The sequence below is a fragment of the Symphalangus syndactylus genome, chromosome 24 (assembly GCF_028878055.3).
Source record: "Symphalangus syndactylus isolate Jambi chromosome 24, NHGRI_mSymSyn1-v2.1_pri, whole genome shotgun sequence".
Lineage (NCBI taxonomy): Eukaryota > Metazoa > Chordata > Mammalia > Primates > Hylobatidae > Symphalangus > Symphalangus syndactylus.
The window spans coordinates 16,121,368-16,143,349 of record NC_072446.2 but is presented as its reverse complement, the minus strand read 5'-3'; the positions used below and the strand labels follow the sequence as shown (position 1 = coordinate 16,143,349).

At 43.1% G+C, this 21,982-nt stretch overlaps 2 protein-coding genes across 17 annotated transcripts in view; one reads left to right on the top strand and one right to left on the bottom strand.

Moving 5' to 3' along the window:
• Positions 1-10,088, bottom strand: part of AURKA (aurora kinase A) — a 23,566-nt gene extending 13,478 nt beyond the window's left edge. Inside the window, exons 1-6 of one of the 13 annotated variants that reach the window (XM_063634009.1) lie at positions 9,814-10,034; positions 8,045-8,326; positions 5,548-5,594; positions 3,664-3,940; positions 1,407-1,461; positions 119-310 (exon numbers count right to left, since the gene is read on the bottom strand). In XM_063634009.1, the coding sequence (XP_063490079.1) occupies positions 119-310; positions 1,407-1,461; positions 3,664-3,940; positions 5,548-5,589 (566 nt within the window). In that variant the 5' untranslated portion in view covers positions 5,590-5,594; positions 8,045-8,326; positions 9,814-10,034. The other 12 variants (XM_055266737.2, XM_063634006.1, XM_063634007.1 and 9 more) reach the window with 12 other exon arrangements.
• Positions 10,015-21,982, top strand: CSTF1 (cleavage stimulation factor subunit 1). Of its 4 annotated transcripts, none has more exons than XM_055266732.2 (6): positions 10,015-10,200; positions 13,216-13,416; positions 14,898-15,175; positions 15,335-15,532; positions 16,660-17,050; positions 21,200-21,982. In XM_055266732.2, exons 2-6 carry the CDS (start codon positions 13,248-13,250, stop codon positions 21,457-21,459), a joined length of 1,296 nt encoding a protein of 431 aa, XP_055122707.1. In that variant the 5' UTR covers positions 10,015-10,200; positions 13,216-13,247; the 3' UTR covers positions 21,460-21,982. The 4 variants fall into 4 exon arrangements, with proteins under 4 accessions (XP_055122707.1, XP_055122708.1, XP_055122706.1 ...); XM_055266733.2 differs by having other exon boundaries at positions 10,016-10,118; XM_055266731.2 differs by having other exon boundaries at positions 10,040-10,375.

Below are 21,982 nucleotides of genomic sequence, written 5' to 3'. Positions count from 1 at the left end.
TTGAAGGCAGTGCCTCATAAGAGGGAGTGAATGGACCTGGGCAGTGGGAGGCTGACATAGGAGGGGGAGGGGTGCAGCATCGGTGAACATTCTTTTGAACATGAACCTGAAAACTCACCGAAGGTGGGACTGTATTTCTACTTCTCTTCTGAGCTGATGCTCCACTCCGGCTTTCTCCAGCTGAGCTTTAAATAACACTTTAAGAGCCAGAATAAACTTGCTTTGCTTTTCTCTTGCCAAATAGACATTACCAAACTTTCCTTTACCCAGAGGGCGGCCAATTTCAAAGTCTTCCAAAGCCCACTGCCTCCTAGGAAGGAATTTGAACATTTTAGAATGTGAAGAAAACAAAGCTTTTCTAACAAATTTTCAATGAGTAGTAGACATATTCTATAAATAATTTTACATTCCAACTTTACTCAATATGTATCCTCAGCAAGAACCAAGGCAATAACCACTATCAAACAGCTGCCACAACATGAAACCCTGATGTCCCTAGCTGCCGTCAGGTGTGAGAGTCGGTGACAAGGAGCAGTCTTGGGTTTTAGATCTCAGGCACTCTATGGGAAATGTCCCAAGCCTGTACTGTGCTCGGAGAAACAGGGCCACGACAACGCTGAAGACCATAAAAAGGATAAGTGACCAGAGAGGGAGACATGCTTCCAGACCATCTGGAGGCGTGTTTCAAACTAACCACAGCCGCTCCCTCCAGTCCCCGAGGTGCTAATTTTCTCTGGGTGGAGAAGCACTCTGGTGGTGGAGACAGAGCCACTGTTACTAATGGAAGCGGGATGGAGCCCACAGGCTAGCTGGGGCATGAGAACCAGTGGATTTAGACTCTTAGCCTCTGTTAGGCCGCTAAAAGCGAAGAGTCTGTGGGTTCATTCCTCGCTCCTCCCTGTACATTCTAGAGTCCAGATAGTTCAGAGACTGAGAGTAGGCTTTTAGAAAAGCCCTGGGGAAGACATTACAGCCAACCTTTATAATAAAGAACTAAAACTATAATACTGTCAAAACCCTCAGTCATATATGAATATATAGTTCTGCAACATATTCTATTTTTTAAAAACTTGCACTTTTGTACAATAAAAAAGTACAGACACATAAACCATACGTAGTGGTTATTTCTAAGGACAGAGAGGAACTTCCACACATTTCTATAACAGATTCATACAAGCTTTTTCTAAATTTGAAAGCCATTTTTTAAAGCACTTGAGTTCCTAGTAAAATACCTCATTACACAAAATTCCATTTTTCTTTAAGATTGGAAATCTGGAAACATTTATATCCTCTAAATGAAAATAAAGGCCTCATTTTTTTTCTCCAAGAGTTCCCACAACTAAATTTGCAACGAAATAATATATTCTAGTAGAATAGTACAGAACTTTGTAAATAAGAAAGCTTACTTTTTTGATTCTTCATTTTTCTGTTTTGATGCCAGTTCCTCCTCAGGATTATTTTCTATATGGAATAAGTTAAAAACCTGTTTTTAGAATAACTATATAGGATAAGCTAAGCTGTGAATAGAGGTGAATCAAAGAATTGGTCACCAAACTATTAATGGTATGTCAAGAATGATAAACCTGGTTTTTTTTTTTTTTAATTTTCCTTATAGATAAAAAGGACTACTACACCCTGACTTCCATCATGTGAAGTCTTTATGGAATTTCTAAAGACGAGCAGATGTATATATAGACAGGCCCTTCTCTGACAAATTAAAGGCAGACTATGCAGGCTCTTCCGAAGCCTCAGTCTCCAAATGAAGAGCTTTTGTGGCAGAAGTACCAATCTTCCCATGCATGACAAGCTGCCACCTTGTCAACTTTTTCCCCTTACTAGGTGGGCCAGCCAACAGTCCATACCCTACATACAAATTATCACCAACATGTAGCAAAACATAAGCCAGCCACCCTCCATTATATTAGTTGCCAAGGGGAAATATAAAAATAAAAGCCACAAATTCAGCAAAATGCACAATGAACAGTTGTGCAGCAGAGGACTGGGGTAACTATTTCATTAGCCACAAGGACATATGAAACATTTCCACTGGTCTGTCTCCGACATAGCAAACTCGAACAGCACATGATGCTCTGCTCAGATATTTGCATGCAGGTCCAAACTCTTCCTCCAGGTGCCCCTGTCACATGTGCACCCTCCAACCCCCAGTTCACTAACTCAGTTAATATCAATCTAATCACTATCCCTAACTCCTCTTTACTCATCTTTTAGGTACAATTTATTGCCCAGTTCTAATGAGTCTGCATCATAAATGAGCTCTCAAATTTGTGTGCACCTTTCCATCCTGGCTTGTCTTTGGATAAGTTAACTGCTTCTGAGTCTTAGCTTCCTCCTCTGTAAAACTGAGTTAATAACTGGCTACCTTCATGAAGTGGTTACAAGGATTGAAAGAGATGACGTGGATGAAGCACGCACTTATCTCGGAGCCTGCAGGGAATGAGCACTGAACAGCTGGTAAATAATAGCATCCACTCTGCTCCACACAGAGCAGGTTATTGCCATCTCTGACCTCAACCTTCTTCCTGTCTGGTACTCCTAAATCCAGCATTCTACTCCAATTTATTCAGTACTTCCACAGTAAAATTTTTTTTTTTTTTTTTTTTTTGAGACGGAGTCTCGCTCTGTCGCCCAGGCTGGAGTGCAGTGGCGCAATCTCGGCACTGCAAGCTCCGCCTCCCGGGTTCACACCATTCTCCTGCCTCAGCCTCTCCGAGTAGCTGGGACTACAGGTGCCCGCCACCATGCCCGGCTAATTTTTTTTGTATTTTTAGTAGAGACGGGGTTTCACCGTGGTCTCGATCTCCTGACCTCGTGATCCGCCCACCTCGGCCTCCCAAAGTGAAATTTTTTTTTTTTTTTTTTTTTTTTGAGATGGAGTTTTGCTTTCGTCGCCCAGGCTAGAATGCAATGGCACGATCTTGGCTCACCACAACCTCCGCCTCCCGGGTTCAAGTGATTCTCCTGCCTCAGCCTCCCGAGTAGCTGGGATTACAGGCATGCACCACCACGCCCAGCTAATTTTTTATTTTTAGTAGAGACAGGAGTTCTCTGTGTTGGTCAGACTGGTCTCCAACTCCTGACCTCAGGTGATCCACCTGCCTCAGTCTCCCAAAGTGCTGGGATTACAGGTGTGAGCCACCGCACCTGGCCTTCCACAGTAAACTTTCTAATAGGCAAAGTTCCCTTCTGAGTTCAAAAAACCTTCAGTAGCTTCCAAATGCCCCAGAGATGAGGCCCTATTCCTTAACATGGCCAGCAATGCCCATGGTGACCTCACCGCAGCCTACCTCAGTTCATCCACTTCTCTGGATTTCCCCCAAACTTTAGATCTCAGTCCCTCAAGTCACTTACTACAAGCACCCTACATCCCGACTCACTAACAAGCAATCAAAAGGACACCGATTGGTGCTGTGTCCTCCCTGGGTGCCCAACTCTTCCAAGAGGGTGAGAATCAGGTCTGTATTTTTAGCATAGGTCTGGCCCATGGGCAGACACTGTTACTTCAACCCAGACACCATATTGTCTCCCCATCCTCAACAGACATAAAAGCTAAGGCTCCAAACAGTAAGTGCAAGTATATACACTTGCTTTTTTAGCAACAACGACAAAGAATGACTACCCAATGAGTCTCAAAAGCTAGTTTACCAGGTGCCAATGGCAGGGGCTGCTTGCTCTTTTGGGTGTTATTCAGTGGCCTGGGGACAGGATGAGGTACACTGGTTGCCTGCAATTGCTTCTGCTTCTGATTCTGAACCGGCTTGTGACTGGAGACAAGCTTTTGTGCTTGCAAAGGAACGCGCTGGGAAGAATTTGAAGGACACAGGACCCGCTGAGCCTGGCCACTATTTGCAGGTAATGGATTCTGACAAGGAAATTGCTGAGTCACGAGAACACGTTTTGGACCTCCAACTGGAGCTGTAGCCTAGAATGGAAGAGAAAATAAACTTTCTGGTATTCATGAACGCAAAAGATGATTTTGAGAATTGCACAAAGTTTGTTCTCTAGTATAGCAAAATAATGAATGTCACTGATAAGAGATGGCGGGGAAAAGGTATTTTAATCAGTACTTCCAGAGGATAGTTGGTATGTGGCTAAGAATACCCGAATGATACCTTCTACCCCCTCCAACTTCTCACCCCTAAAAATCATGCTTTATTAACAAATATCCATTAATGAAGGAGACAAACACTTTCTAAAATTTCTCAATAATTTGGAAATAGGCACTAAATTGCTATTGGCAAAAAGCTATGATACAAAAACTTTATGCCAAAATCTCAGTTCCATTGAAATTTCTTTGATAATATACGTTTAAGAAAAAGACCAAAAAAAAAAAATCTGTCAAAACGTTCAGCAGTGGTTATCTTCATGAAGTTTTGGAAGAGTCTAAGTTTTCATATATCCAAGATTTTCCACAATAAGCTTATTACTGTACTATTGATTAACCAATGTTTCATTTTCCAAGTATTGACAAAATGGACTTGAGCAAAAAACTGACAAAGAGGAAACAAATGTAGGCACTTCAAAAAGTTATTACTAAAATGTATTATTATTATTTTTGAGATGGAGTCTTGCTCTGTCACCCAGACTGGAGAGCAGTGGCATGATCTCGGCTCACTGCAACCTCTGCCTCCCAGGTTCAAGCAATTCTCTGCCTCTGCCTCCCAAGTAGCTGGGACTACAGGTGCCCACCACCACACCTGGCTGATTTTTGGTACTTTTAGTAGAGACAGGGTTTCACCATCTTGGCCAGGCCGTTCTTGAACTCGACCTTGTGATCCACTCTCCTTGGTCTCCCAAAGTGCTGGGATGACAGGCGTGAGCCACCGCACCCAGCCTTGAAATGTATTATTTAAACACCTGTAAGTACTGTATTACCAGCTTAAATAGTTAACATTCTCAGCTAATCAAAATAAAAGGGGTAGGAGGGATGAGATTTCTTTCAGCTTCAACAGCTCATTTTAAGTGAGAGGCAAGAGCTAGAAATGAAAGCCTCAAAGTCCATCCCCAGCTCAATGGAATGAGTGCTCTACAAAGAGAGGGTGTTAAGACTTCCAAATACAAAGTCAGTTACTCCTGAAATTAGCACACTGTCCACAACATAGCAGGCATTCAGACAAAGACAAATAAAAAGAAACATTTTAAATGTAGAGCAATTTTGTAAATGGCCGTTATCATAGGAACTGAGAATCAAATACAGTAATTCAAGGTAGCCTTTTTCTAATTATTTTATATTTATGGCCAATTTTAAAAGTTATGAACTCCTGCTGGATGCATTATTACTATTATCCTGCATACAGTGGAGGGATATAGAAACTTAAGCAGCCAATTATAAGACAAAGCAGAACAAAAAAGCTACTCTAAGAATCAGCAAAATGTTACTCAACACAAGAAAAGTGACTAATTCATATCCGGGATCGCAGCAAGGGATCTAAATTTATAATCCAAAGTGAAGGTGGAAAGAATTCCCGACAAGACCAACCTCCATGTGGGTTTATAAATGTGAATGAGATTACAGATTATTCAATTTACCTTAACAGGCCCTGAAATGCAGTTTTCTTTAGATCGGTCCATGATGCCTGAAAAGAAAAAGAAGAACCTTTAATTTGAATAAAGCCACCTGCTTAAAGTGCTGTTGCTTGATAGGCAGCGTTACAGTTCCCTGATCAAAAGGCCTCCACAACACACAGGATTATACGCTTTTTGTCCAAATGAAGCTAATGAGAGAGGGACAGGCATGTGCTTTCCCTGCAAGGCCAACCTCCCCTTGGGCACTGCGTCCCATGCTCTCTCACGGAGTCTTTACTCCTAATGGTCTTGCTGCTCCATCATCTCTCCTCTAACGGATCACTTCCATCCCTGTGCAGCCTGCTGACATACCTGCTACCTTAAAAAAGTCCTCTTTAGGCCGGGCATGGTGGCTCACGCCTGTAATCCCAGCACTTTGGGAGGCCGAGGCAGGCAGATCACCTGAGGTCAGGAGGTCAAGACCAGCCTGGCCAACATGGTAAAACCCCGTCTCTACTAAAAATCAAAAATTAGCCGAGCGTGGTGGCAGGCGCCTGTAATCCCAGCTACTCGGGAGGCTAAGGCAGGAGAATTGCTTGAACCCAGGAGGCGGAGGTTGCAGTGAGCTGAGATCACGCCACTGCACTCCAGCCTGGGGCACAAAAGCAAGATTTCATCTCAAAAATAAATAAATAAATAAAAGTCCTCTTTATTCTATTATCGTTGCTAACCATAACCCCCTCTCCTCTCCAACAGCAAAGCTCCAGAAGAACCGTCCACACTTGCCACCTCTACTCCTTCTCCCCTTCCCTGAGCCCATCCCCACCTGGCTTTTTTGTCTCGACCACATTGTCAGGCTCATGGCTGACACCTACTGTTGCCAAACCCAAGGGTCAATTCCACCTTCCCCGTACTTGAATCCTCGGCAGAGTCTGACAAGGTTGTCACATCTTACACTTTTTTCTTCACTTCGCTTCTAGGTTTATCTACCACCTGGTCATCCTGTCTTTCCCTCCTTGCTGGGTCAGTCTCATTTTTGCCTGATCAAGGGTCTAAGGTGACTCAAGAACGAGTCCCTGGACCCTCCACTTCTCCATCTACACCTTCACAGGGATCCATATCACCCAGTGCCTCAGCTCTAAATGCCTTCATGAGGACCACTCAAAGTGCATCTTCTGCCCTAATCTCTCCCTGGACTGTCAGACTTGGATATCCAAGGATTTGCCCAGGATCTCCCAGAAATGTCTGCCAGGCACCTCAATCCCTTCTCCGCTTCTCACCTCCCTATTCATGGGTGTGCCCTGAGCTCAGGCCTAGAACGACTTCTCCATCTCCAATTACTCCCTAGCCGAGTACATCCGGTCTCTTTGCTTTCAATACCATCTACAGGCTGAAGACTCCCAAATATTCATTCTTCAGCCCAGACCTCTCCCCTGAAATTTTGATCTACATTTTCTACATTCTATGCAACATCTGCACCTGATCTCAGGCATCTCCATTTTAACATGTCCCAAACAGAAGTCCTAATCCCTCCCCACTCTCACCTCCCCAAATCTAGTCTCTAGACATCCTCATCTCAGTGGATGGCAAATCCATCCTGTCAGTTGCTCCGGCCAAAAGCCTTGGCATAATAACCCTTTAAGAGGTTCTCTCTCGGCCGGGCGCGGTGGCTCACGCTTGTAATCCCAGCACTTTGGGAGGCCGAGGCGGGCGGATCACGAGGTCAGGAGATCGAGACCACGGTGAAACCCCGTCTCTACTAAAAATACAAAAAATTAGCCGGGCGTGGTGGCGGGCACCTGTAGTCCCAGCTACTCAGAGAGGCTGAGGCAGGAGAATGGCGTGAACCCAGGAGGCGGAGCTTGCAGTGAGCCGAGATCGCGCCCCTGCACTCCAGCCTGGGCGACAGAGCGAGACTCCGTCTCAAAAAAAAAAAAAAAAAAAAAAAGAGGTTCTCTCTCTCAAACCCTTCATCTAATCCACCAGCATATTCTGCAGGCTCTGCCTTCAAGATCACTGCTCACCACCTCTACTGCTACCACCTGGTCAAACCATAATTCTCTCACCCTTCAGTTTTTTCCAACAGCCTCCCAGTGGCTTCCCCACTTCCACCCTTACCTCGTCATGGTCCATTCTCAACATTGAGGCCAGCAATCTCATTAACAAGTCAGATGTGTTGGTCCTTGGTTCAGAAGACCCCCATGGCTCCCAACTCAATCAAAACAATGCAAACTCCTAACCTGCATAGACAGGCCTATTGAAGTCTCACAGAACACGGACCCTAACTGCCTCTCTGACTTCATCTCCTCTTCTAGTCGACTGTGCACCAGCCACACAAGGCTCCTTTCTTTCCGCAAATAAGTCCCCTGCCATAGGCATTTGCACTTCTTGCTCCCTTTATTAGCCTCTTCCCCCAGGTGTGTAGTTCAGTCTTTCATTTCACTGAGGTTTCCTTTTTTTTTGAGACAGAGTTTTGCTCTTGTTGCCCAGGCTGGAGTGCAATGGCGCAGTCTCGGCTCACCTGCAACCTCCACCTCCCGGGTTCAAGCAATTCTCCTGCCTCGGCCTCCGGAGTAGCTGGGATTACAGGCATGCACCACCACGCCCAGCTAATTTTGTATTTTTAGTAGAGATGGAGTTTCTCTATGTTGGTCGGGCTTGTCTGGAACTCCCAACCTCGGGTGATCCACCCGCCTCAGCCTCCCAAAATGCTGGATTACAAGCATGAGCCACCGCGCCCGGGCTTCACTGAAGTTTCTTATCAAATGTCCCCACACTCCAGCCTGGGCAATGGAGTGAGACCCTGTCTCAAAAAAAAAAAAATTAAGATTACCATTTTACAATTCAGCAAATAATTCCATGATGAAGCCAGGCCCAGACTACAGGTGGGAGCCCTTATAAAAAACAGTGGGTAAGTAAAAGTTGATAAACAACAACAAGGAAATGCACACTTGTGTTAATCAAACATTTAATTTCACACATGCTCTAACGCTTTACTTCTCTTACAATTCCAAGTAGCAGTCTAATGAGATCACATAGGCCTAACAGCATTTATTCAACATTCTTCTGACAGAAGCTACAGGCATTTGCTCCAATTTATTCTACTTTTCTTTCTGGGGAAAATGAATAACAAGCAGAATGGAATAAGATTCTAATCCAGAATTCTGGAGACAACTCCAAGGGGACTGCCCTTCAGGTGACTGTAATCTGCAACCAGATTGAAGAACCAGATGACTTTCACAGGATCCATTCAGTTCAAACCAGAAATCCTACTACTCTGAATAGAAAAGCTGATAGGCTAATAGTGCAGGAGGTTTATACGGTTTATTCCTTCCTCCCTCACACCTGTGCATGTCTGCAGAGATGAAGGGAAGGACGAACTGAGTAGGTTGCTGAAAAACGTTTAATTCAAGGGACTAGGAAGGTTAAGGAAGAGGAGGAGACATTAGAAGAGTTCAGGACAGTGGCTACGTCTACCTCAGCCCGATGGTTCTTAGAAATGGAGACTGAGGCCTAACCCCAGGTCTCAGAAAACAGATTCTGCATTTTAACGTCCCCAGACGATTTGCATGCACCGGTCTGCATCCCTAGTCCTCAATGACACCTAAGAATCATCTGGAGAGTTTGTTAATAACTACACACCTGGGTCCTATCCCTCAGAGATTCTGATTTACCGGGCTCTCGGTGGAGCTATATTTTTAACAAGCACTCCAAGTTGTCCCGATATAACTGCTCCCAGGTCTACGGTCTGAGAAGTACGGACCGGGAAGGCCTCTGCAAGGACGTTCTCATTCATCAAATCACCCACTCATCCAGCCAGGACAAGGGCCTTCCTAGGCTATTCTATCTAAGGCGGCCCCCGTTCAACCGCACTCCTGCTTTTCCTTTATAACGCCCACCCCAGCTGCGGGTTCTCCCTACGCTTACCGTCTGTCTCCCCACCCACTAGAACGTGAACTCCAACACAGCAGAGACCTTCTGTGCTTTTCTTACCCAGGTGATCTCGGAGGACAAAATCCAATCTGAAGCCCACCCACCCCTCCCGCGCGTGTCAACACCACTCAACAAACCCCTTCTACCTCTAGCTGTACTAAGTAACAAGCAGTATCCTACAGGGCGCCTCGGTGCCCAGGAGCGGATGCAAAGGCGCTGGGCGGGCACAGGGCAGCGCCAACGACACTCAGGGACGGAGGAACCGACAGGGGACTTGACGCTCCGCCACTCCGACCAGCCGCCCCTTGTCCCCGCCACCCTAGTCCGCCACTGAGATATCCCCCACGGTCTACCCACCCGTCGGTTCCCACCTGCGACCCAAGGACCCGAGTCTTCCAAGAGCTCAGCCGTTAGAATTCAAAGGTTCTTCTTTTTTAAATAGGAGTTAAACCCTCTAGCCAGAAAGCCGATTGGCCTGAGCTCGAGCGAGGCTGCCTTGTGATTGGTTGACAACAAACCCGACGCCTTGAGTCGCGTTTAAGGGCGCACACCGCGCGCAGGCGCACTTGCTCCCTAGGACCCCGGAAGTGGTGGAACCAACGGCCAGCCAGACCCGCGGCAGTTCCAGCCCCAGGGTGCTCTCCGGCGTCGACCATTTATCGGTGAGGCAACAGCTCCTTGACGTCAAGGTTGTCGCATTGGAGATAAAGTCCGAGGAGGTGAACTAACCTTTTGAACGTGCCAGTAAGTAAGATGCCGAGAAAAGCAAGAGAGAGCGGGACCGATCGATAGCGCAGCGGTCGGCTTGGCGCCCTTTCAGCGTGCGCAGTAAACGTGCGCTCGGAGCGGTCGATTGGGCAGGATTCGCGCCTCCATTTTTCCAGGAGAGAACGGGATACCGAGAGAACCGGACCAGCTGGTACTGGGGCACGGGGAGAGTGGCTGGTGCGGTCGGCTAGGGCGTTTAGAGAAAACCATAGAAACGACTGGGGCGAGACTGGAAGAGTCGAGAGTTAGCAAGGTGGCATGCGCCTCTACTTTGTGCTTCCTAAGTTGCCCGGCTTGGCCTGCACCCCCTCCTCTTCCTCAAAGGGCCTCGCTTCCATTCCCACCCAGTCCTTAGTTCGCCTCTGCATCCAGATGGTCGCGGCGCATATAGTGAGGGGGCGTCTGTGTTCTAGCTTTTCCAACTGCGTTGTATCCGGTCCTGGATCGGGTTCTTGTCCTCGTGTGCTCACTTGCAAATTGGAGATAATTAGGCTTCTGTTTACCTGGCGAGTGAACGTTCTGTGGGAGTTGAGAAGTTAGGGCTGGGCCACTTTAAAAAAAAAAAAAATATATATATATATATATGTATACACACACATATATATGTATACACACATATATACGTATACACACACACACATATATGCACACATATATACATATATATACACATATGTGTGTGTGTGTGTGTGTGTATATATATATATGTTTGTACACCCGGGATGTGCTCAGCAGAAGTGAAGAGACCGGATAGAATAGTGGTGTAAGGGAGCCAAAAATGGCTTCCCTCCATCCTTCTAGCTACCTTATTAGGACTAAGAGTTAAATTAACATAAGACAAATTAACAGATTACTGCAGGGTAAACCGGATGTGCATGTAAAGCATTGAGCTGGCATACGGAAATTATTCGAGTCATATTAACCCAACACTAACAGTAGAATCTTTCATCAACCTTTCTTTGCCAGTCTACCCACTTGTGATTTTCATTCTTTATTGGTACTTAAGAATCTCCCATTTTTTTCGAGTAACTAAACATTGCCCATGGGACAAAAACGATATTTAATTATGTACAGGAGTCCCACAAAATACGAGACTAAGAAGTTGAAGTCAGATGATTAAAGACTACATGGCATCCTGAGCTACTGAAAGGAATGAATAGAGGATTGGGGGCGGCGCGGGGCGGGGAGCAGCTGTAACACAAGTTATGGGAGGGTGAACGGAAGAAGTGTATGGTGAATCAAGTTATGCAGACAGAATAGGTGATCTTCTGGGTGGTGTCAACCTCTAATCTCTCATGTGAGTGATCCGAGTTAATCTTCCCTGGTTTATAAGGATTCGTGACAATTGAGGTATTTTTGGAGGGTCAGACTTTAGGCAGGTAAGGAAAGCATAGGGAAAGCCTCTTCCCGCCTGCTGTTCTCCAAGTGCCCTCAGTTCAAGATAATCAGCCAGCCAAAGCATCTTGTTTTGGGCTAGCATTTCCTGAACTCCTTCAGTGGTTAAGCTCAGGGATCTGGAGTTGGCAATTCTGGTGTACTTTAACCTTGGACAAGTAACTCAGCCACTTTTTACCTTGAGTAGGTGTCCTGACCTCCTTGAACCCATTTCATCATCTTTATTGTGTCCCAGGATTTTCTACTCAAGCATAGAATTACTATGTTCCTGTACTACTTCATATACTTGAATACATTGAATGATTTTATTCAGTGAACTGATGCTTACAAAGTACTTAACATGATGGTATCTGGCATGCAGGAAGTGCTTAATGTTATTGGTTATTAACACCATCAGTGTCATACAGTGTGTAAGAAATCAGGCTCTGGGCCAGGCGCAGTGGCTCGCGCCTGTAATCCCAGCACTTTGGGAGGCTGAGGCAGGCAAATCACAAGGTCAGGAGTTCGAGACCAGCCTGGCCTGGTGGCGGGTGCTTGTGTAGTCTCAGCTACTCGGGAGGCTGAGGCAGGAGAATAGCTTGAACCCGGGAGGTGGAGATTGCAGTGAGCCGAGATCGCGCCACTGCCCTCCAGCCTGGGCGACAGAGCAAGACTCCGTCTCAAAAAGAAAAGAAATCAGGCTCTGAGGTCACTTTTATTCTTTATTGCTGTCCCCAGACACCTGTAGCCTTTTAATACAGGTCCAAACATACACATACATAAAGGCATTGATTTTTGATAAGCAAACTATCATGTTCAACAGTTGGAGTTCTTTTTTGAATAAGCCAGAAGCCATTTACAGTTTTTTTGTCTCTTAAGACTGAAGGAAAACTTAGACACTTGTAAGTCAGTGCATGCACAATCCTTCCAGATTTTTACTGTTTTTTTTTCTTCATTTTTATTGTTTTGACCTTGATTGGCAATATTTTATTGGGCAGCTCACCTTTGAGCCTTTCTAACACATTTAACTTGGTTGAGTTTTTGTAGTATAGTTGCTTTTTTTGCTTCATATTTTGATTTACTGTCTAATTAGATTATATAATTACAGTAACAAGCTCAGTTGCCTTAAAACAGGTTTTGAGAATGAACATAAAAGATATTAGTAAACATACAGCTCAGCTAGTGGAACCAGCAGTCTAGGTCTTGACAAAATAGCAGCTATCTTGCATATTGCAGGTACCAGTCAATGTTTAACTAACAGAAGAAATGGAAGATTCTGGGATAGCAATAAAGAACAAAAATCCTAGGTAGGTAGTTTGGTGGAGAAGAAAAGTTGATGAGGGATTGTACCATAAATATTGGCTAACATGACTTGAATAATTTCTGTTTGCTGGGCACTGTGCTCAGGGCTTTATATGTACCACCTTGTTTAACTTCCAGTAACTTAACAGCTGAAGAACCTGAGGCTTAGAGAAATGAGGTCTCTGACCAAAGATAATGCAGCTAGTAGAGATGGGATTTGAGTTCTGCAAGATTAAGTCTGAGCAAAGAGTCCTATGTTGCTTCTGTGATTTGCTAGAGCCTCTACCCTTCACCATCCGTTTTCCGTTTTTGCAGCTGGCAGGGAAACTGTCTTCCACTTCTCTAAGATGTACAGAACCAAAGTGGGCTTGAAGGACCGCCAGCAGCTCTACAAGCTGATCATTAGCCAGCTGCTATATGACGGCTACATCAGCATTGCCAATGGGCTCATCAATGAAATCAAGCCTCAGTCTGTGTGTGCACCCTCGGAGCAGCTCCTGCATCTCATCAAACTAGGTAGATTGTGAACACAAATCCATACATCCCATGGCAAGGTTTTAGATGTTTTCATATGGCAGAATTTTTCAAGATTATTCTTACTTCGTTTTAGTGCCTAGTATGTGCCGGGTACTTCAGTAAGTAAGTAGTTCAGCGTGAGTTCAGGAAGTAGCTCAGTAAGTAAGCTGTAAGCAAAGTTCAGATTATAAAGACCTTAAGCTGGTTCTGGCCTCAGGGTCTTTGTACACATTATCTGGAACACTCTGTCATATTACTGACTTCCTTCAGATTTTACATCAAATGTCATCTGAGTTCTCTTAACCCCTTCTAAAATAATCCAACTCTTTCCTGCATTTTCCTGGTTACCCGGCCATAGCAATCCCATTTGTTTTGTAACAGTCGTTTTGAAATTTCCTTTATCATTTGGATTGTTTCCCATATGACCTTTACCTCCCCACTTCCCACCTACTGCCCCCTTGTCAAAAAAGACTACAAGTTCCGTAAGGATCAGGACCTTGTATTATTCAGCAGTATATCCTGGAGCCTACCAGGCTAGTAATAGAAAGCACTCAATAAAATATTGAATTACCAAACATGTTAATACCCTTTGACTTGGCAGTGCCAATTGTGAGCATTTCTCCTGGGGAGATAAAATGGACAAACCGCAATGCCCAACAACAACATGGAATTAGCTGTAAATTTTTAAATATCCATAAAAGTAAATACTACAACATAATTATATAGATGAATATTTATTAGCCAAGATACACTTTTGTTCTGCTTGATTAAGTGAACAAGTGAGTCACAACATGTTACACAGCATTGCTGTATTACTGTTTTGAAAAGTAAAACAGCTGTGCATGGTGAAGGATCCCTAAGAATTTATACCAATACATTAACAGTTATCATCTCTGGGTGGTAAAATTCAAGGTCATTTTTATTTTCTTGTTCATCCATAGTGTTAATTTTTCCTCTACTAATCAACATATTATTTGATTTGTCAAGTTATTTATAAATTTTAAATGCATATTCTTGATAAACCAGTTTTTTAAAATATCAAATTTATTTCAAGAACATTTCACTAGCATTCATGTTAACAATGTAGCTAACTTAATGAGCATCAGAGCTGCTAATATATCTCAACCCTAAACATATTAAAATTTGGAGTGGAAAAAAATGGATAATTTAACTACAGAACTGCTATTTTTTGAGGTTCTGTAATTGTAGATAAAGTAGTAAACTCTGGAGGCAAGAACCTGGGGAAATGACTTTGTCTGTTGGAGCCTAACCTTCCAGCAACCCACGTGGCCTCACAGCATGGTGAACTTTGAATAGCATGGGCAAAATACACAGTTTTGTAAAGCATTAGGTGTCACGCGACTCCAGGAAATAGGAAGTTGACACTGGTGAGCATCTTTCCAGTTTGGATCTAGAATTTTATCTTGGCCTTTTTAAAAAAACACTTGTTTTGTTACACCTTTAATTTTGATTTCTTTCAGGAATGGAAAATGATGACACCGCAGTTCAGTATGCAATTGGTCGTTCAGATACTGTTGCCCCTGGCACAGGGATTGACCTGGAATTTGATGCAGATGTTCAGACTATGTCCCCAGAGGCTTCTGAGTACGAAACGTGCTATGTCACGTCACATAAAGGACCGTGCCGTGTAGCTACCTATAGTAGAGATGGACAGTTAATAGCTACTGGGTCTGCTGATGCTTCAATAAAGATACTTGACACAGAGAGGATGTTGGCCAAAAGTGCCATGCCAATAGAGGTAAAAATTCCAGTCACATGCTTGCTGATTGCCTTCTGTTTTTCATTTTTGGAAAAATGAGAGTATGGTTCAAACCAGCTTTAGTTTGCTATAGCTGTAGATTGTGTACTTGGATTCAGACATATTCTGTACCTTGAGCATCTCTTCTTGTTGGTGTAGGTCATGATGAATGAGACTGCACAACAAAATATGGAAAATCACCCAGTGATTCGAACTCTTTATGACCATGTAGATGAAGTCACATGCCTTGCTTTCCACCCAACAGAACAGATCCTGGCTTCTGGTTCAAGGGATTATACTCTTAAATTATTTGATTATTCCAAACCATCAGCAAAAAGAGCCTTCAAATACATTCAGGTAGGAATCTTTGGAACGGAGCTTTACCTTTTTTCTTAAATACAATGAGCCATTGTACGACTATTCTCTTTTTAAAAGTAGTCTCGGTGATCATCCTGTAAGATGCGTACAGACCAGGATGCATGCCAGATGGCACGTGGATCAGATTTTTTTGGCACATAGGTCACATGCTGTCACGTACCTGCTCCCTCTGCCTGGTCAGAGTTTATAATCTGACCCTTTGGAGGGTTTGGAATCCATATCACTCTTTAAAGGGTGCAGATCCCTGTTATAAACAAAACAAGACCAGCTTCACTAATGTATAACTTACAGGAATAAAAAGAAATTCAGTTGAAGGTATTAAGTGTTTCCTGGCAGGGTGACATTTGGTGCCCTATTTTGAATATGCATTGCATATTCAACTAATGTTTTAGTTGTGGCTTCTGTCTGTTTGATAATTAAACTAGGCTGGTTGCAGTGGCTCATGTCTGTAATCCCATCACTTTGAGAAGCCAAAGTGGGAGGATCACTTGAGCCCAGAAGTTTAAGATCAGCCTGAGCAATGTGGTGAGACCTCATCTCTACAAAAAAATTCTTTTAATCAGCTGGGCATGGTGGCACGTGCCTATAGTCCCAGCTACTCAGGAGGTGGATGCAAGGATGATCATTTGAGACCAGGAGGTTGAGCCTGCAGTGAGCTATGACCATGCCACTGCACTCCAGCCTGGGCAACAGAGCAAGACCCTGTCTGCAAAAAATAATAATAAACTTAATTTTTTATTCAATATTTGCAGCCCTAGAGCAAATTAAAGAAGCTCTTAGGTACAAGTTGTACTGCAGTAACCATGCATGAATGTTGTCATTGTCTGATAATACTCCATCCTTAGTTTACTCAGTGTTCATTTGTAAATAATGATGCTCACTTCTGTAGTTTTTGGAATAATATAACCAGTAAATATTTAGTTTTGGAAATCTATTCAAAAAATACTTTCATATATTCCAGAAAGCACTTTTTTTCCTTATGATACCTGTGTAATATCTAATAATTGTTTTATGGATTCTTTTCGTCAGGCAGATATTTTCCACATTTCCTCTGGATTTAATTGTTCACCAGTTGGTCACTTGTGTTAATGTCTCTGTCCTAACAGGAAGCTGAAATGTTACGCTCCATCTCTTTTCATCCTTCTGGAGACTTTATACTTGTCGGAACTCAGCATCCTACTCTTCGCCTTTATGATATCAACACCTTTCAATGTTTTGTCTCTTGCAATCCTCAAGATCAACACACCGATGCTATCTGTTCCGTTAATTACAATTCTAGTGCCAATATGTACGTAACTGGAAGCAAGGACGGCTGCATCAAATTATGGGATGGTGTTTCAAATCGATGCATCACAACTTTTGAGAAAGCACACGACGGTGCTGAAGTTTGTTCTGCCATTTTTTCCAAAAATTCTAAATACATTCTCTCAAGTGGAAAAGACTCTGTAGCTAAACTTTGGGAAATATCAACAGGACGAACACTGGTCAGATACACGGGTATGTGAGAAGTTGATGTCACTTAACATTTCTGTAGCGTTTACACTTTCCAGAACTCTCTTTTAGGACCTCACAATAGAGCAACACAATAAGTCTATGCATTGAGCAAGGCACATGTTATCCCTTTCTTAGATAAGAGGCAACCAAGACTTACAGGTTAAGTCGTTTAGCCAAGGCTACATGACTTGGAAATAGAGCTGGAAATAGAACTGTGCTTTCTTTGCTCTTCTGAGCATCTCACACTGTGGACTAGGGCTGGATTCCATGCAAGTAACACTTGAGAACCTGGTGATGCATTTGTAGACTGGCCTGCCCTCTTCCCACAGAAACGTGAAAGCAATCCAGAGAAAAGTTTCCAATAGTAGATCTCAGTATTATTAATATATGCATTCAGGAAAGAATGGCTGAGAGGGAAGATCTTATCCCATTCCTAAGAGAGCAGAGCTAACCCCCGAAGGAAACCACGTTAATTGTGAATGCAGATATAAAGTAGGCTCTGCAGACAGAAAAAAATTGCATCCATTGAATTCTCATTAATGTATGTTGGTCTCATTGGTAACAGTAGTGCCTGTGGAGTCTTTTTATAATGAAATCTATTTAAATTTATCCTATCACTAGTAGGGCTCAAGTCTGGTTATTTGATAATGTTAAAACACTGTGTCTTCTGTTCCTTGTAGCAGCAAAGACTGTTGTTTGGTAGAAAACCTCCAGAAAATTTCTGATTGTTTCCTCCATTGTGACTTATGTTTGTATCATACACTAAAATTGGCATGAGCATAACTCAGAAAAAATCACAAGAAAACAGTACTGGAAGGGACTGGACTGTGTTAAGTTTGCGTTGAAGAGTCGGTGAAATCTCACCCACTGGGGGGCAGCATAACCTGCCTTAGATTTGTCTCGTTGTAACCAAAGATCGCTTCCCCAGCCATGTTTCTGGCTTCTGGTACAACTAGCAAATCTTAGGAAGAGCCATTTTTATCATAATTCTTGGTGACTTCATTGAAACACTTGTATAAAGTTGTTCTGAAAAGTATTTATTATAAAGAACTACTTTATAATAGCGTTTGTTGCAAAAAGAAGATACAAAAGTGATCAGAGTAAATGTGAAAGTATTCCCCCTATAGAAATTATAACTATTTTAAGGGGTGTGCCGTATCTGGACAGATACACACCAGCCTACTGACAAGAGCTTATATATTTGCTCTAGGAATGTTTTGGATGTTTTATAGTAGTATGAGGTTGATTGGCTTGTTTTAGTGGGGAATAGCAGTGTGGTTTTTCAAAAATGTGATTATGCTGAATTTATGTGCAAATTCCCCTTTGCCTTTTTTCTCATTTCACAGGTCAAGCCCCTGTCATGTCAGCATGTTAAGATTTCTGTTCCCAGTTTTAATAATTAGTTAGAATTTGGGCCGGGCATGGTGGCTCACGCCTGTAATCCCAGCACTTTGGGAGGCTGAGGCGGGCAGATCACAAGGTCAGGAGTTCGAGACCAGCCTGGCCAATATGGTGAAACCCCGTCTCTACGAAAAATACAAAAATTAGCCGGGCATGGTGGTGGGCACCTGTAGTCCCAGCTACTCTGGAGGCTGAGGCAGGAGAATAGCTTGAACCTGGGAGGCAGAGGTTGCAGTGAGCCGAGATTGCGCCACTACACTGCAGCCTGGGCGACAGAGCGAGACTCCGTCTCAAAATAATAATAATAATAATAATAATAATAATTACTTAGAATTCAAAGGGTTTTTGAAATGATGAAAAGGGAAAAACTATCAAGAAAACTTTAATTTGGATGCAAAAAATTAAAAGCAATATAAATAATTAAAATACAGGACTGGGGGAAAATAGTTACAGCATATATACAGATGTTAGACATTGAGTTAATATCCTTAATCTATAAAGAGAACTCAAATAGGAAAAAGATGAGTCCAAACTTGAGAGAAAAGGAGCCAAAGGACAGGAGGCTGCAGAAGAGAAAAATGGTCAGGAAATGTAAGAAGCGGTGGCCAGCCTCGCCGCAGACCCGAGAAATCAATATGGGGACCTGGTTTTATTCAACAGATTTCAGGAGTCTTAAAGTTTTATATTATCTACTGTTGATAGAGATTTGAGGAAATCATATTTTGTTGGTCAGAGAGTCAGCTGGTAAAATATTTCAGCACAGTTTGGTGTCATATCAAAATTTTAAATGCACACTTTTTGACCCACTGTATCTTAGAAATTCAACCTAAAGAGGTAATTGGACAAACATGCACATGCCCATAAAAGGATGTGTGTCCCAACATCATTTGGAGCGGCTGAAAGTTAAAAACAGGATAGATGTCCAATAAGAAGCATTTAGGAAATCTGTTACGCATCCATGGACAACATACACCTTTAAAAATAAGTATGCATGCTAACATGGGCTGAGCACTCGCACGCCAAAGCCCCCTGTGCATTCTCTTATTCTTATCCTCACAGCCTTATGGGGTAGGTTCTGTAATTACCCCATGGAACAGATGAGAAAATTAAGGCTGAGGGATGTTAAGTAATTTTGCCCAGGGTCACATTAGTAAGTGTTGAACCCACATCTGACCACAGAGTTTGTGTTTTTATCCACTAAGCTGTATTCTGTCTTTACAGATCTGCACTACATATGCTTGAATATTAATAGTATATGACAAATGCTTTGACTTAAAGAAGTTACAAATGAAGCCGGGGGCTGTGGCTCACACCTGTAATCCCAGCACTTTGGGAGGCCAAGGTGGGCAGATCATCTGAGGTCAGGAGTTTGAGACCAGCCTGGCCAACATGGTGAAACCCCATCTCTACTAAAAATAGAAAAATTAGTTGAGTGTGGTGGTGCATGCCTGTAATCCCAGCTACTCAGGAGGCTGAGGCAGGAGAATTTCTTGAACCTGGGAGGCAGAGGTTGCAGTGAGTCAAGATCACACCATTGCACTCCAGCTTGGGCAACAGAGTGAGACTCTTATCTCAAAAAAAAAAAAAAAAAAAAAAAGAATTTACAAGTGAGCACATAACACTTAGATATTTCGAAAGGGTATTCACCAAAGTATTGACTGTTACCTCTGATGGGTGCAATTATCAGGCAGTTTTTATTTTCCTTTTTATACTTTATTTGGTACTTTTAAACATTAAAATATGTAATTTATAGTCATAAAAAGGCTTCCTTTTGGAAAGTAGATATTCATATACTTTGTCTCAGTAATTCTGTTTATAGGAATTTACCCCTAAGGAAATAAAGCTTTCTGTACAAAGGATGTTCATTACAATGTTACTTATAATTGATATAAACTAAATGTCAGGAAGTAAAAGAATTGTTAAATAGGCCGGGCACGGTGGCTCACACCTGTAATCCCAGCACTTTGGGAGGCTGAGGCAGGTGGATCACGAGGTCAGGAGATTAAGACCATCCTGGCCTACTTGGTGAAACTGTCTCTATTAAAAATACAAAAATTGGCCAGGTGTGGTGGCACACGCCTGTAGTCCCAGCTACTTGGGAGGCTGAGGGCGGGAGAATCGCTTGAACCCAGGAGGCAGAGGTTGCAGTGAGCCGAGATCACGCCACTGCACTCCAGCCTGGTGACAAAGTGAGACTCTGTCTTAAAAAAAAAAAAAGCACACACAAAAGAATTGTTAAATAAGTAATGGCGCTTCTAAACATGAGGCACTTTGCATCTAGTAAAAAAATTGGAAAAATGTACTCAACACAAAGTTGGTTAAAACTATAATAGAAAAATATAGTGGCACCAATTTTATATGTATTTTCAAAATGTGTTTTTATGCCTCGAAGTACATTAGGACAGTAACAGTATTGCTTCAGGTGGTCTGCTGATCTCCTTTTTTTTTTTTTTTTTTCCTGATACAGTCTTGCTCTTGCTCTTGCTCTTGCTCTGTTGTTTGTTGCCCAGACTGGTCTTGAACTCCTGGGCTCAAGCAGCCCTCCTTCCTCAGCCTCCCAAAGTACTGGGATTACAGACGTGACCCACTGTGCCTGGTTTGATTTTCTTTTTTGTACTTTTTCAGTGTTTCTGAAAGTGTACAAGGTGTATCACTGCAACAGGTTTAAAATCCTTTTACATTGAATGCTAGAATGTTCTGAGGGTCTAAGATGTGGACTTAGAAAGCTATCCCTCTTGGTCTCTGTGGCAGGCGCGGGTTTAAGTGGACGCCAGGTGCACCGGACACAGGCTGTGTTTAACCACACCGAGGACTATGTGTTGCTGCCCGACGAGAGGACGATCAGTCTTTGCTGCTGGGACTCGAGGACAGCCGAGCGGAGAAACCTGCTGTCATTGGGGCACAACAACATTGTACGCTGCATAGTGCACTCCCCCACCAACCCCGGGTTCATGACGTGCAGCGATGACTTCAGAGCGCGGTTTTGGTACCGGAGATCAACCACCGACTGAGCCACCCTCTCCATAGGGTTCTTTCTCGAGGACTCTGCCCTCCCCCACATCCTGTCTCAGCTGCAGTCGTAAGTCAGTGCACCATCCTTGGCAGTTTTGCTGCCACCTCTGTCCGCATCCTTCTTGGATTTGTATAAAAGAATCTTTTTTTACCTTGATGTAGAATCATGGTGGAAAAAGTTGGAAACACAGATCTGTGCAGTTCTACATTCACTGATTATTACAGTGTGATTTTCATCAGTTTTGTAAATACAGGACTTGCCATTTCTTTTGATCTCTTGATTGAAGGAGGATAGGGTATTAAAGTGCTTTTGACATGAGGAATTTTCATTTGGTTCTTTTGTCAACTTTCTTGCTTATTCTGCTAAACCCTCTGTGTATTTCCTTTCCAGATATATTTGAACAGATAAGTAGGCATGCAGCTCTGAGACTCCAGTTTTATGCCATATCAAAAGCATTTTCGAGAATCCCTCAATTCTATCCTGAAATGATGTTATTCTGATAATAAAGCTCAGATCTGCAA